Genomic DNA, 15,636 nt, shown 5'->3' with positions numbered 1-15,636 from the left:
CTGTTCTGGTTGTTGTGATTTGTGAAAGGCACACTGGACTCGAGTGACATAAAAATGAATAGGATGGCCTAGTCGGCCATCAGTGGGAGGAGAGGCCCTTGGTCTTTCGAAGATCATATGCCTCAGTACAGGGGAATGCTAGGGCCAGGAAGCAGGAATGGGTGGGTTTGGGACCAGGGCAAGGGGAGGGTATAGGGGACTTTTGGAATAGCATTTGAAATATAAATGAAGAAAATATCTAATAAAAAGAAAAAATGAATAAAAGTGGGCACTGGGCAGCTTACCTTACCAAAAATGGATTCATAGTTAACAGGGCCAGTGGGGTAGCTCAGCAGATATAGACCCCACAACAAATAAATAAATAAATCTTAAAATTTGAGATTTGTAGAAGTTAAAAGAGTCCACGTTAGGGGTTGGAGAAATGGATCTGCAGTTAAGAGTACCTGCTGCTCTTCCAAAGGACCTGAGGTGGCTTTCCCAGTATCCATATAAGGCTCTCGCCTTGGCCATCTATGCATGCACACATCTATACATAATTAAAAATAACTAAAAGAAAATTTCAGAGAGTATGTTAAGCTGTACATTTAGTGATAAAACATTCCCTGATGACCTCTACTGATGAGTTCTGTTTCCAAAAAATAATTCCTGGATATTTTGAATATTTTTTGTCTTCCATTCTGCCTAAGTGAACAAAAGATACTAATTTACCTACAAAACAAAGCCCAAGTTAGGAACTCCAGTGAAATATTTTCACCAAGTTCTTTGAATTGTAGACTTATGCAGTGGTTGCTTACAGCTAACTCAAAGAAGCCAAGTGTCACTTAGGAGGCATGCTGGGAGTCCGCCTTGTTGCTTAGTAGAGGCCTGGCCTAAATAGAGATGGTAACTGAGTGATAAAAGATGAAGTGAAGGGCATTTGGGGAAGGCAAAGGACTGTAGCTGAAAGAGCCTTCGTCAAAGCGGAGAGGAGACATGCTGGAGTTCCCTGATGCGATCCACATTTGTCTCCTCTGCAGTCCCCGGACGTTAAATTGGAGTGGAGCTCCCAGCAGAGTTGTAGTAAACATCCAACCTGCAGTCTGTCTTCTGTCATCTGTCTTCTCTTCCAGAGGATCTGGGCTCCACTTACATCACCCACATCGGGGCTCACAACTGTCTTAACTCCAGTTCCAGGGGATCTGGACACGGTTACACAGACATACATGCAGGCAAACACTAAGCACATCGAATAAAAATAAATTATTAAAAACAAAAAGATTGCATATTTGTTGTGGGGAAATTCAGAAATATGAAAAAGTGTAAGATAAATACCTAAGATAAATTCTACAACACGCTAACATTTGGGATTTTTTTAGTGTCCTCTTTTCCTTGTCTTTCAGAAGCAGCTTTGCATGTTCACTGGTGATATTGACAACTTGTTTCTGATTTTTAAAGATACACTTCTCAGCCTTGTGAGATTGTGGTAGACTGTGGACCGTTTACTGACAGAAGTGGGCTGTATGAGAGATTGCTGATGGAGTTAGAAGCAGCACTTGATTTTATCAATGATTGTAATGTAGCTGTACATTCAAAGGAAAGAGATTCTACTTTGATTTCCAAACAAGTGAGTATGTGCAGAGCCTTGTAAGTAGTAAAGCGCTTTTCTCTATTGTGAGCCTTGGAATGAGGGTCTTTCCATTGAGGCTGTTTTCTACACATTTTAGTTTAAAGCCTTACTTTCCTAGTTCACTGAACCTGTGATCACATCAGAGTGGAGGTTGGGTTTTTATGACAGGCACTTGTGTTTGTATGCTCTAGCCCTCTGTGCAGGACTAAGGGTTCCTTCCGATCATGCCTGCTTAGGAGCTGAGTCCCCTTTGCTTTGCTTTGCTTTTGGTCAGATGTGTTGGTTCCTGATGAACTTTTTGCTCTGAGTTCTTCACTGTTCCTGGTGTCTATAACAGAACCAGAGCTGTCCGGACAACGGTCTTGAGTTGGTTCCACGCGTGCAGCAGCCCCACAACACCTGCCGCCTCAGCTGGTTGGTTGAAGGGAAATTTAGGGGACCCATTCCTGGCCTGCTGAGTCGGTGAGGAGGGCTCCGCAGAAGGGACTGAGTCTGACAGGTCCCTCCAGTGGTCCCGCCAGCACTGATGCTTGACAACCAGAAAGCACTCTAGGGGCTTGCAGCCAGTTTTAATATCAGCACCCTCTTAAATGAGGCTCAGAATTCTTCTTGGTGGTGATTTAATTTTTTAACAGCCATGTCTAGGTTGTTTTTTTTTTTGTTTTGTTTTGTTTTGTTTTTTTTTTTAATTGTTTTTGAGAGAGTCTCACTGTGTGTCTCTGGTTGTCCTGGAACTCACAATGTAGACTAGTCTGGCCTCTAACTCACAAAGGTCCACCTGCCTCTGTCTCCTGAGTGCCAGGATTAAAGGTGTGTCACCATGCCTTACCTTGTTTGGGTTTTTTAACCTTACAAATCTTAGTCCATATTCAACCCACTGTCTTTACTGCATATAAAACTGGTAATTGCCCCACATTTTTTTTTTCAAGTCAGCTCTAAGATAAGAGCCAGCCCGGTGGTGTAAATTGTCCAGCCTTTGTAGAGGGAAGTTCTCGTGCTGGCCTGGCCAGAAGTCACCTGGACATCTTACCATTTCATTTTAATACTGATTATAATAGAAAAAAAAATGTATGAATGACTTGGGATTAGTTAGCATGAGTACAGCTGAAGGGAAGTCGCTCTGGTCTTTGCTGAAGAGGAAGGCCGGCCTGCGCTGCTGCATGCCGTAGCTCTCCACAGCACTGGCAGGGACCAACCAGATGGTGCAGTTGTAGTGCTGATGAACCCTACATCTAAAGTGCGGTTTCTACATCTCATACAGTTCATGTTTTAGCTGCTACTTCTTATTTTTGCTAGGAGAAAAGGGGATGGTTCATAGATCTGTGAAGCAGGTTGGGAAGACCGCTAAGCTCCCGTCTGATGTCGGGGTATGAATCTCTGCTCTGAAGCTCCAGCTCAGCTGTTTGAAAGTATGGGACGCTCATCAGCTTTTGGGTTTCTTCACTTTTCTCGTAGATCCTCTCAGACTGCCGTGCAGTGTTGGTTGTTCTGGGACCCTGGTGTGCAGATAAAGTAGCTGGGATGATGGTAAGAGAACTTCAGAAGTACATCAAACATGAGCAAGAGGAGCTACACAGGAAGTTCCTATTGTTTACAGACACCTTGTTAAGGAAAATACACGCCCTGTGTGAAGAGTACTTCTCACCTGCCTCACTTGACCTGAAGTATGTAACTCCCAAAGTCATGAAACTGCTCGAGATCCTGCGCAAATACAAGCCCTATGAGCGACAGCAGTTTGAAAGTGTTGAGTGGTACAATAACAGGAATCAGGATAATTACGTGTCCTGGAGTGATTCCGAGGATGACGATGATGACGAAGAAATTGAAGAAAAAGAAAAGCCAGAGACAAATTTTCCTTCTCCGTTTACCAATATTTTATGTGGGATTATTTTTGTGGAAAGAAGATACACAGCAGTTGTCCTAAACAGGTAACTGTTGGAGTCGGTGTCTGTTCCCTGTGGGGAAGCAGTGCTGGGAGAGTGGGAGCAGCCCCCCTCAGAAGGGCTTTCTCATCCAGTGTCCTGAGCTAACACGGGAGACGCCTAGACATAGTCACTTTCTCTAAAGGCTAATTTTGACACAACTGAGGTTTTCATCTTAAAGGATGCTAGTCCATCCTAATTAATCCAAAATGGAGAATATACAAAAAAAAAAAAAAAGGAAGCAAAGCATTCCTTGTTTGTATGCAGTTGCTGGAGTCATCTCTCACAGCTGTTTCTTCATATGTTCCCAAGACATATTATCTGATTACTGAGGTGATTTTTTTTCTTAAGTATTAAATTTTTCGCCTTAAAAATGATAGTGTGAAATATTCAGGTTTCGAGGCATGCATGTCCTAAGTCCTTAGAACCTTCAGAATGAAAATTGTTATTTATATGCTTGAAGAATTGCTTGGCTTGAGGTTGGTCTGAGCACTCCCTTCCCCAGTGCTCAGGAGGGAAGAAAGGACTGCAGGCTGAGTTGATAACCAGTGGCTACTGGTTTAAGCAGTCTACCATAAAAGAGCACTTTTCATTAAGGCCAGACCATAAAGGAAGAGAGCTTTCAGACCGCTGAAGCCCTGGATGGCCCTGGATGGTATGGACCTAATTTGTAAAATAAACCAGTAAACAGTGTCCTGGGCCTTTTGGCTGCTTTGAAGAGGACTCTGCTTGGGGCTTGTGACTGACATCTGAAAAGTAGGAGCATTTCTTGGCAACTGAACCATTCCAGCTTGGGATCTGATCATATCTCTAGGCTGCTAAGTTACAGGATACCAGCAGCAGCATGTCTGCTTCCACAGAGCTGATTGCTCGCTGGGAGAAATCCTGTGTGGCTTCTTATTGACTTCTGTGGTTAAGAGCCTAGGTAGGAGGATCATTGTTCAGCCTTCAAGGCCACACCGGGGAAATTTAGAGGTAGATTTGCAGTTTGGGTTGGTTTATTAGACCGCATAGTAAAATATTCTGGGGTGGAAGAGAACGTTACAACATTCTGAGGATATTAGCAAAGATAATGGTTAGTCCCCATCCATATTCCTTAATAAGTACTGGGTTTTCCTGGCTATGGAGCTGTGCTTTATATATAAACTGTGACAGGTGCTGCTCGTTTAATGTATGGTGGTTCTGATTGTTTTATTTTGTTGGTAGATGGTAGATGCTTTATCATTTTAAAGAGGGTCCTTATTTTTTTGTACTTAAGGCCGTACTTTTCTGGGAGATCCATTAATTGGCCAAAGTTCGATCCCTGAGAGCCTTTTCTGAAAGTAGTCCTCTGTGGAGAAATTAAGCTTTGTTTCCTGAGGTAATTGCTTTTTTTTTTTTTTTTTTTCCTTAACTACTTCTTGAATGTTTAGGAGTTTTAAATTTTTTTGAGTAACGGGAAATTGGACTGGAGAGCAGTCATCTGGCAGTTTTCAGTCTGGTGATTTTCTGGTCATTGAGCCTGGGCCTCCTGATGTATAAGGAGTGAAATAACTGGAGGTACTGAATTAAACAGGACATTAAGGTTGGAAGGGACCTCACTGAACATCTAATCCAACCACTCAGCTCTATAAGAAATACAGCAGGAGGAAAAGTGATTTGCCCCAAGTTCAATTGCTAGTCTGTGACAGAGACAGTTCTAGAAGCCTAATACCCTAGCTCTCAGCTTCCATTTCTTTCTACGAAAGTCATAACACTCCTGGATGTCCTTGAACAGCAGAACCTATAGCAGGACTCAAGCCAGGGGACCAGGAAGCATGTGGCTGGAGGCGGGGTGAGGGGGAGATGTGGGGGTATTTCTTAGAATGGGGAAAGGCTTTTCAGGGGTCAAGAAGTTGAACACTGGTACAGTCCTACGTCTTGCTGTGGAGAGCTGCCTGCCCTGGGAGCCATGGCTTGGAGAGAAACAGGTGTCTCTTCTTTCTCCCTTTTAAAGAACTCCGGCTGGGTCTGTGTGTGTGCTATGTAGAGATGTGTCAGTTTCCATTGCAGAATTATTAGCCAGAAAAAGTTGACCTAAAATCAATCACTTTGTGTTAACGCAAGGATGAAGTTCACTGTGCTCAGCTTTTGTGAAATGTGACTGAGTTGGTATTGTAGGATGAATGGAGGGCAGGCTGAGGTTGACTTTATGGCATCTAACTAAGTGTACAGTAGAAGTGTGGTTCTAGTAAGCTTTTAAATAAGCTTAGAGAAACTTGGTGCAATCTGGAGTCTTTCCTCCCATCTATTTAACAGGAAACCCCTCCTTGCCGAGTGAGTGTGGAAGCTCTTCACACAGGCTGCTCTCCAGCCACGCTGCTGCTGTGTGCTGCAAGCACGCTTAGTCTCACATTTGCAATTTCTTCCTGTGTCCCCTATAGCAGTGCTCACATACTCCATGTGGGAGAAAGGTAGATGTTGGCACAGGGTCAGATCCAAGTGTCGCCCTGTGCTTGAGGGCAGTGGTCTCACCCTGGTTTACTAGGGTCGTGAGGCACAGGCATTGGGCAGACCTGGGTTTGCATCCTGTTTGTCTCCAACTTCTCCCTTCCTAATACTTTTTATTCTGAACTAATTTTAGATTTACAGAGCATTGGATAAGTAGCGTCCTGCATTCTCTCCCCAGTTTCCCCATGATTAAGGTTTTTGTCTCAACCAAGGAACCAACATTAGTGTAGCACTGGGCCTGCCCTCCTGGCTTTATCCTGCAGTACTGGGCCTGCCCTCCTGGCTTTATCCTGCAGCACTGGGCCTGCCCTCCTGGCTTTATCCCAGGTTTGCCAGTTTTCCCTCACACTGGTACTCCCTCAGTCTTAGCCATTGCTCGGCTTGCAGGCTTGGCTCTGTTCCTTCCCTTTGTTAGGTTGTTATAGGGGGCGTGGTCTCACTTAACCCAGGTTGTCCTCAAGCTCACTCTGTAGTTGCCTTCCTTCCTAACTGGCGCATAAAGTGTGTCTCCACTGCAGAGCCCGGTCCTCCTTCCCATTCCAGGGGTTGTAGAGCATCAGCGTTGTCTTCTCGATCTTCTCTGCTGTTTTCCTTGTTTCTGATGACCTTGAGGGTCAGGAATATTGGTCAGGCATTTCATTGGCTGCCCCTCCATTTGCGTTCGGTGATGGTGTTCTCAGGGTTAAGCTAGGGGTAGGGAATTCCAAACACTACTGTAGAGTTGGCGGTCCTTTCTGGTCACGTCGTATTAGGGGCTGGTGTAACAGCACCATCGTTGGTGATGTTCAACTTCTGTTACTGTCTGCCAACCTCCCCTACTGTAAAGTGTTTGCTGTTTCTTAATAAATGCTTTGGAAGCAAATCCCCACATCTAGACAGTCTACAGGAGGAGGGAATGATTATGGTCTGCCTGGGGAGGTGGTGTATATGTGCCTATGTGTGCCGTTGTCCTCCACTCTTACTCTGTTTGCTCCCTTTCTGTTTGTGGTTGTTGGATCTCGGATGTGTTGGTGTAGACCATGTCTGGACTATTCATTACAGCCCCATAGCATGTTGTTTATCAGCTGCCTGGCTCTTCTAATCTGGGCCACGAGGTGTTGTTTGTGGGTAGCTTGCTTGCTCCATTTACCCAGCATCCTTCTGTGTGAGCTCTGCTTTACATGGCTAACAGATTATTTCACCACTGCTCTCACCTTTATAGGTAACTTTTAATGTATTGTTTTTGACATATAATTACAAGGCTCCTGTACTTTCTGTTGCCATAGCCATAATCAGTCATTTTTGCAAAGGACCTCCTGTCCTTTTTATACCCGATTTTATAGGCACATATTTTGTAAACTTACCTAATTTTAAAGCCTACGCATCTGCATCCATAAAATACTAATAACACCTGCCCTCACTCTTACTGTGAGTACCTACCTGCCTGTGTACACAGAAATGTCTTGTTAGCAGTGTGCTGTCCTTTAACTAGTAGGGGCAGAGTCACGAAAGAGTAATGTTTGCTTTACAGTGACAAGATAGCATAAAGATTAAGGGATACTGCTAGGAGAATGTAATGTATTTCAAGTACATGGTAGACGTTTCAGATGTTTGTGTATAAACATGTTCTGTTTTGTCTGTAGAATGTAGCATGTGTATTCATACAACAGTTTTAGTAATCTAGTTCTGTGTATCTTCTGTATTTGGTCATGCTATTCCAGTGTACTTGGGAGGCAGCATGTGGCGCATGCTATGGTCTTCCCTCTGCTCTGAGTTGCATAGAGAGATTGAAAGTCCATGTGTGGACACTCTGAGAAGCAGCTTGATAAAGAAATTTATGCTTCCTGAATGTAATACAATTGTATTTTAATGCCTTTTAAGTTTCATTTTCTTAGTGGTTTTTGTTGTTGTTGTTGTTGTTTTGGTTTTTGTTTTATGGAATTTTACAAAAATGCAGGTTGTTGAGGAATTGGGGAGGTTTTTGAAAAACCTGGCTCTTGACTCTCATGTGGATCCAAAGAGAACAGTGGGGCTCAGCACATAGTTGTCAGTGCCTTGCAATGCCCGCAGGAACAAGGTCTGCTCACCTGTTCAGTCCTGCCAAGAAATCTTTAACAGGCTGTGCCAGTCACTGTCAGTTCCTGAAGACAGTGGAACACTTATTTTATTTTCCTTGAGGCCTATGGCTTAGGTTTGGGATGGGGTTAGACATTCTATACATTAGTCTAGTAGAGGAATAATCTTCTTTTTTTATGTTAATGCACATATGTAACATTTAATTATTGCTTACAATATAATTTTTTATTAATGTGCATGTTGTCTCTTCAGCTCTGCAATTTGATGCCAACATCATTAAGGAGAAATAAATTCCTGTTAGTATTTCCATTTCTCAGCTAATTGAAACCTGCCAGCTTGATAATTTGGGCAAAATATATTCTTAATTAGGAGTAACTTGAATTGCATTTTAAAACCTCCCATTATGCTCAAGTTGATACGTATTTATGTAAGGCACACTAACAGCACAAGGGATTGCTAAGGTAACTTGTTCCAGCTTTGGCTGCGCTGTTTGTTTTCGCTTGTCTGTTCTTTGTCACTGACGTGGTGATGTGTTCACCACAGTAACGAAACAGACCCCAGATTGGAAGGTCGAGAAGCTTCTGATTCTGAACGTTTGAGTCATTGAGCCTTAGAACACACTGGATAACCTGGCCAGGACAGGGTCTGGGAGCACAGGAGACTCTGCATGCCCATTCAGTTTGCCAGGCCTTTGATATTAGCCTGTTTCATGTGTCTATTTAAAAAGAATGGTTTTACTTAAAAATGCAATTTTCCATTAGGAATTTATACTATGTAGCATGATTTCAGAGGGACCATGTGGAGTCACTTAGGTCAGGTGTGGAACCATTTATCCTGTGCTGAGTCTTTGAATGTGGGCATTTTCAAATAGCTGTAATAGCAGCACTGACTGTTAACCTTCGTCTGTGTAACACGATCTGACCTGTAGCTTTTTTCCATGTTTTAGTCAAAGGCCCCTATGGGTTTCTGGTACTATAGGTTAATGCCAAGGAGCAGGTGGGGAAGGGGCCGTGGCTCGGGGTTCTCTCGTGACAGTGCAGTGGGATGCCTTCAGCATTGCTGTGGACAGCTTTTGCCCAGGACTGCAGGATGAGCTCTTCAATGCATGGCTTGGGGCCCGAAAGAGGACTTGAATAGAGGTAACAGGCCTTCCTTTCTCAAGAATTCTGCTTCTAGTGATCATGTATTGGGTAAGGTGAGCAGCAGTGGGCCCTGTCTTACTGTAGAGGAGCTTGAGAGGTTTAGACTCTGCACTCACTGCTGTGTGAGCTCCTCCAGAGGTTTGTGTGTGGTCGCTGTTGAAGCCAGGCGTGCCCGAAGTGTGTCGAGCTGTCTAGTGGTTCTCTGACTAGCTCCATCTCATCCTGGGACATCGTTCTGTTAAGTCATCGTCAGTAAATTGAAAGTTGGAAGGAAAGTGACCCTTTTACTTGTCAGTGTGAGCCAGCCTTATATTTTTATAGCAAGTGCCCAGCCTGCAGATCTGTGTGGTCAAACATGGTACTGGTTCTTCCTAAAGTTTGGTAGGAAGAAAAGACTGTTGTTCTGGCTAAGCCTAACTGTCAGCTAGACACAGCCTAGAGTCTTCTAAGGGGAGAACCTCAGTAGGGGAATTATCTAGATCAAATTGGTCTGGGGGATGGGAGGGATTGTCCTGTTAATTGATAGTAGGAAGGCCCAGTGCAGTGTGGGCAGTACCGCCTTAGGAGACGGGGGGACTGGGCTGGAAGCTGGTGTGTGAGCGCCAGCAAGCATTGTCTTCTGTGGTCCCTGCTGTACTCTGGTTGTGAAATAAGTTCTGTGGTCAGAGCTGGGTGGAATAGCAAGTTGGACTACCATCAAGTTTCTTCCTGAGCGAGCACTGGCCTCAGCTTCCCTGAATGGTGGGCTGTGACCTGCAACTGTGAGCTGAAATAGCCCCATTCCTCCCCAACGCTGTTTTGCTCAGAGTCTTTTATCAAAGCAAGGAAAGTGAGACTAGAGCAACTATTTGGTTAGGAATGTTGGCCTAATACAAGAACAAGTGTGAATGCTGGACTTGCATTACTGTCTCAAAGGAGACTGGAAGCTAGATTTAAAAAAATTTTTTTTAATTTTATTTATTTTTTGATTTTTTGAGACAGGGTTTCTCTGTTTAGCCCAGGCTGGCCTCGACCTCAGAAATCAGCCTGCCTCTGCCTCCCAAGTGCTGGGGTTAAAGGTGTGCGCCACCACTGCCCGGCTGGAGGCTAGATTTTAAACCATCTGGAGAGATGACTCAGTGATTCAGTACATACTACTTTTTTAGAGGACCAGTGTTTGGTTCCTATATTGGGTGGCTATTGGTTCCAGGATTTCTAATGTCCCTCTCCTGGCCCTCTGGGCACTCTACACATCTGATGCATAGATAAGCAGGTCTCTGTCTCTGTCTGTCTGTCTGTCTGTCTCTGTCTCTCTCTCACTCATACATACAAACAGTAGAAAAATGAAAAAATATAAGAGAACCCAAAAGTTAAAATATGTTTCCCTTGGAAGTGTTTAACTCCTTGTGTGCCTTACATCCTTAGATTGATAAAGGAAGCTGGCAAACAAGATCCAGAGCTGGCTTATATCAGCAGCAACTTTATAACTGGACACGGCATTGGAAAGAACCAGCCTCGCAGCAAACAGATGGAGGCGGAGTTCAGAAAGCAGGAGGAGGTAATAGTGACAGCAGGGGTTTTTACCGCGCATACTGAGAACCTAACCTAGAAACTTCCTTCATAGTCCGTCCTTCCGTCGTCCTTCCGTCCGTCCCCGTCCCCCCCCCCCAGTTAACTTCAGTTCCTCCTCCTCCCTTCTCCTCTCTCCTTGTTTTTTAATAATAGATTACTTTTGTTTATAAAGATATTTGTTGTTCTCATGAGGCGACTAAGGGTCACTGATCTACTCAGAACTAGGGTAGCTTCTGGTGAACTAGTCTTATTGTCATTCAACAGCTCATTTTTCTTTATGGAATTACTATGGGATATCTACGCCTCATAGGAGAGTGAACCTGGAGGCAGTAAATACTGTGGCCTCCACAGGCCTGCCGAGCTACAAGCTAGTCTTCAGGGTGCCTTTTATGCTTTTAAAGGCCTGCCTTTGTGATATACATAAGACCACTGTTCTTTGTAAATGTAGCTTAAAATTGTTTGTGCTCTTAAAAATCTTCTATAGGAAGCAGCATTATAAAGAGACTGACATCCAAGTGTCCTGGCTGGCAGACAGGACCCTTTGTTACTTAACCTACAATCAGCAGAGTGATTTCTGTTCCAGGCATTTGGCTTTAGCATTTTGAGGGGATTCCGGGTCTGGGAAGTTGAAGAGCCAGTCTGACATCTCCATCTGAAGAACAGCTATTTAACTTAGCCATGTGGGAATAAATTAGTTACGTCTTGTAACTATGACAGACTCCCCCACAGAAGCAATTTCAGGAAGGGATGGTTTGTTTGCTTCTTGTTTGAGAGTCTCCGTAATCGTGGCGGGGAGAATCTGACGACTGCAGTTGAGGCAGCCGGCCATGCTGCATTTGTAGTCAGAGTACAGAGTTGAATCCCTGTGCTTAGCTTACAGTCTCCTTTTGGTTGTGACCTGCACTCCAACATAAGGAATAGTGCCTGCATTTAAGGCGCCTCTTCCTACCTCACTTAAACTTCTTGAGAAACATTTTTACAAAAAGGTACCAAGGTTTGTCCCTAGGTCATGTGATTTAAATCATATTAGTTGACCAATCAGGATTAACCATCACAGGAGGTAGTGTTAGTTTAAATTTTGTATGAAAACTCTTGTCTTTTGTTTTAATCAGTTCTGTTTCCTTCCATTGAAAGCTTCTGGGGTGCTGAGGAGAAGCATAGCTCTGCTTTTGCTTTCATTCCAAGTGCACTGGAGGGTTTAGTGATGCCAAGGCTTGCACAGCACATTCTCAGGGGCACAGGTCCCCAGGAGGGGCCCACTGTCACTCACGCAGATTCGTTTGTGATCAGCAAAGAGAAGTCAGTCTGAGGCATTCAGTGACAACTCTGTCGCCAAATCAGTGCTCTGGGCATGTGACTATGCCCTCCCTCACTGTTCTGTGACACTCTTCTCTTCTCTGGGCTGACCTTAGGGTTGTAGTGTGCCTAAGAAATAGGTCATAAATGACCATTGTTAATGATTTTGTAATGCTTTCTTTGGGAAATTTCTTAGAGTTGCTTTTCTTGGTGAACTTTTTTTCAGGTACTTAGGAAATTTCGAGCTCATGAGACCAACCTGCTCATTGCAACAAGTGTTGTAGAAGAGGGTGTGGATATTCCCAAGTGCAATTTGGTGGTTCGTTTTGATTTGCCTACAGAGTATCGATCATATGTCCAGTCTAAAGGACGGGCACGAGCGCCGATCTCTAATTACGTAATGTTAGCAGATACAGACAAGATAAAGAGCTTTGAAGAAGACCTCAAGACCTACAAAGCTATTGAAAAGGTGAGATCAGAAAGATAATGCACCTTCCTTTTTATTTGTGTGCACGGAAAGAGAGAAGTTTGATCTCGAGAGGGCCGTGCCGGCGCCGGCGGTGTGAACGGATCAGAGAGCTGAGAGTGTTCTCTAAAGTAAAATCGTAGAGGAAGGGTCCTGGGGGCCATTTGAGAAGGATGTCTATGGAAGGGCATTGTAAGTGCAGCCAGCATAGTGGCCAGTGATGATTTGTGGCAGGAGAGTGATGAGACGTCTGTTTACCAACAGGGGACCAATAGTGTCCTCTGTGTGCATGCACGATGTCAGATAATTCTTGCTCAGTGTGTTTCCATATGGTGGGAGCTGGGAGGGTCCTGTGGAGAGCTTCACTGCACAAATAGCTTCTGAAGTATGGAGAGATGGTTGTGTTGCACAACATACATCAAAAGTCAGTAAGTTTGTTTGTTTGTTTATTTTTGAGACTATGATATTGTGTAGTCCAGGCTGGTCTAGAACCCATGATCATTGTGCTTCAGCCTCCTGAGTGCTGGGGTTATAGGTTATAGGTATGTGCTGCCATGCCTCGGGAGAGAGTTTTCTCTGTAGATACTCTGTAGTAGATGTAAAACTGACATCTGGCAAAGAAGAGTCTTGTTCTCACCCTGTGTCCTGTTTGTGAACGTCAGATCTTAAGGAACAAGTGTTCGAAGTCAGCGGATGGTGCTGAGGCGGACGTCCATGCTGGTGTAGATGATGAGGATGCTTTCCCGCCATATGTGCTGAGGCCTGATGATGGGGGTCCTCGAGTCACAATCAACACTGCCATTGGACACATCAACAGGTGAGGGAGGACACACACAGCTTGTCAGTGTGGCAGGCTGAAGTCAGCCTCCACAGGTGAGCAGACTGTTCCCAGTGACAAGAGCCACCTCCAAGAAGGGACAATAACAACAGTGAGATAGCTTGAACACTGTATTACTTCAGGATATAGTAGCCAAAAAATGTATAAGCTGGGTTTAATCATGAGAAAAATCTCATGGAAACTCAAGTTGAGAGGCGGACTTCAAGGGATATGCCTGCAGTTTTTAGGGGTTGCAAAACAAGGTCACTGAGATCAAGGACAGACCAAAGATAGGAAGATGTGACAGCCTGGTGTGGCCTCTGATCCTGCACTGCATGCTTTGACTACAAAGACTGTTTTTGTGAAACATTTGCTCCTTTGTTTTACCCTTAAGTGAAATTTATCCTGATATATAGACTAGGCCTATAACGGTTTTTCTTAGTTCTTTGTAATGGTATCAGCTCAGGGAAAAAAAGTAATTGTGTCTAAATCCAAATTAACTCATAATAATCACACTTAATTGCTAATAGAAAATTCAGCACCACACAATACAAAAATTTTAAGTGGAATATGTTCTGTGCCTGTTTTACTTGTCGGGTACTGTTTTCTGTGGGGTTCTGTTCGCTGTTAGTGGAGAATGAATGATAATGGTGTTTGGAACTGGACTTGTGGGCGTGAGTTAAACCTTCAGCAGGCAGCCACTGGGCTGTCCTACCGCCCAGGCCTCTTTGTAGGCAGAGCCAAGGAATCTGCTTACATACATATGTCACATGCAGGCATTCACATCTACATTGCTGTCTTACCTCCTGATTCTGCTGACCCCATTCTTACTGTGGCTCTAAGTCATTTTTAATTTCCTGTTTTCCTCTTCTGTGACGAGAAGTCTGATCCACTGTGCTTGGGTGTGATATGTGCTCAACCTACCTGTCTGCTGCCCACTCTTGTCTTTGGAGCACCCTAGCTGCACAGGTGCTTCCCTGCAAGTTTGCTGGCCTCAGACATCCTCCTTCCTTGGGCCTGCTTCCTATTCTGTCACCAGACTATGATGTGCTGATGGAGTTTCTGGTTCTGGTGCCTTCTTGGCTCAACCCTAGGCTGTGCTGTTACCTTCCTTACATGTGCCATGGCTATTGGCAAGTGTAAGATGCCTAAGATACCAACATGGCTAATGCACTCCCACAGGGTGAACTTTGAAATACAAGCTTTAGTTTTAACTAAAATAAAATTAAATAATGTAGTTTCCTAGTTACACACATCCGTTTCTAGTGCCTAGTTCTGTCATATTCACAGTCAGGAGCAACAAAGAACACTCCTCATGCAAATGGCAGCCCTGCAGGAGCCCTTGTGAAGACAGTTTTTCTTGAGACAGTTTCCTGTCAATCTTTCATTTATAGGTTCAACTTCAGAATTCTTTTCTTTACAGATATTGTGCTCGATTACCAAGTGATCCGTTTACGCATCTAGCTCCCAAATGTAGAACCCGAGAATTGCCTGATGGTACATTTTATTCAACTCTTTATCTTCCGATTAACTCACCTCTTCGAGCCTCCATTGTTGTAAGTTAAGAAAAAGACTTGCCTAGTATTGAAGTATGTATGCCATTGTTTAGTTTCTCTAAGACATCTGAGTTATAGAGTTGTTATTAAATCTACACTCTGAAAAGTCACTTGTAAGTTGCATATATGCTCTATGCTCAGATATTTTATAGTCTACACACTATAAACTGTTGGGACTGACCAGATAGCCTCCCTAAGTTCCCTTTAGTCTCTTACTAATTTGAATCTTTGTGAGGAATCTGTTAGCTGTGGCTTTGCACACAGTGACTGACGCAGATGTTTGAGCTGCTCTGGCTGGAGTCTGCCATCTGTATTTGCAGATGTCCCCGACTAAGTGATTTGAAGTTCACAGAAAAGCTGTTCCCTGATGATATATATTAGAGCTAGTTCTAATGTTTTTACCTTTTTGTTGTGTATTTGTTGGCTAATGAAAATAATACTTTAAAATTTTATTAAAATGCACAATTACTTGAAATTGTAACATCTTAGTTATGAATTCATTTTGATTAGATGTCGTTTTAAAAGATGGGATGTAGCTGTGTTAGAACCCTTGCCTCATAACGTGTGAGACCCTGGATTCTATCCCAGCACTACCAAAGTTTAAAACAAATCGGAACAACTAGAAGGCTTGAAAGCTTGTTGGTATTTTCAAACTAAAGTACTTGGTTGTGGCAGCTTGGGTGTCAGCAGTATTAGGCAGAGGTTCTGAGTCTGCCCCGTGGGCTGGTAAACGTAATTGGGAAATGCTCTGTTCTT

The 15,636-nt window shown here is 43.8% G+C and overlaps 1 protein-coding gene across 7 annotated transcripts in view; it reads left to right on the top strand.

Annotated features, from left to right (window-relative positions):
• The window catches only part of Dicer1 (dicer 1, ribonuclease type III), a 64,229-nt gene that overhangs the window by 26,464 nt on the left and 22,129 nt on the right, over positions 1–15,636 (top strand). For 6 of the 7 annotated variants that reach the window (XM_017314997.2, NM_148948.2, XM_006515611.4 and 3 more), the window contains 6 exons: positions 1,435–1,603; positions 3,062–3,534; positions 10,599–10,731; positions 12,268–12,510; positions 13,170–13,324; positions 14,748–14,880. In XM_017314997.2, coding sequence (XP_017170486.1) covers positions 1,435–1,603; positions 3,062–3,534; positions 10,599–10,731; positions 12,268–12,510; positions 13,170–13,324; positions 14,748–14,880 — 1,306 coding nt within the window. Of the gene's footprint in view, positions 1–1,434; positions 1,604–3,061; positions 3,535–3,965; positions 4,889–10,598; positions 10,732–12,267; positions 12,511–13,169; positions 13,325–14,747; positions 14,881–15,636 lie in introns of those variants that run through there. The other variant, XM_017314999.2, reaches the window with a different exon arrangement.

The sequence above is a fragment of the Mus musculus genome, chromosome 12 (genome assembly GCF_000001635.26).
Source record: "Mus musculus strain C57BL/6J chromosome 12, GRCm38.p6 C57BL/6J".
NCBI lineage: Eukaryota > Metazoa > Chordata > Mammalia > Rodentia > Muridae > Mus > Mus musculus.
The sequence above is the reverse complement of the archived record's forward strand: the minus strand, read 5'-3'. Positions and strand labels throughout refer to the sequence as shown.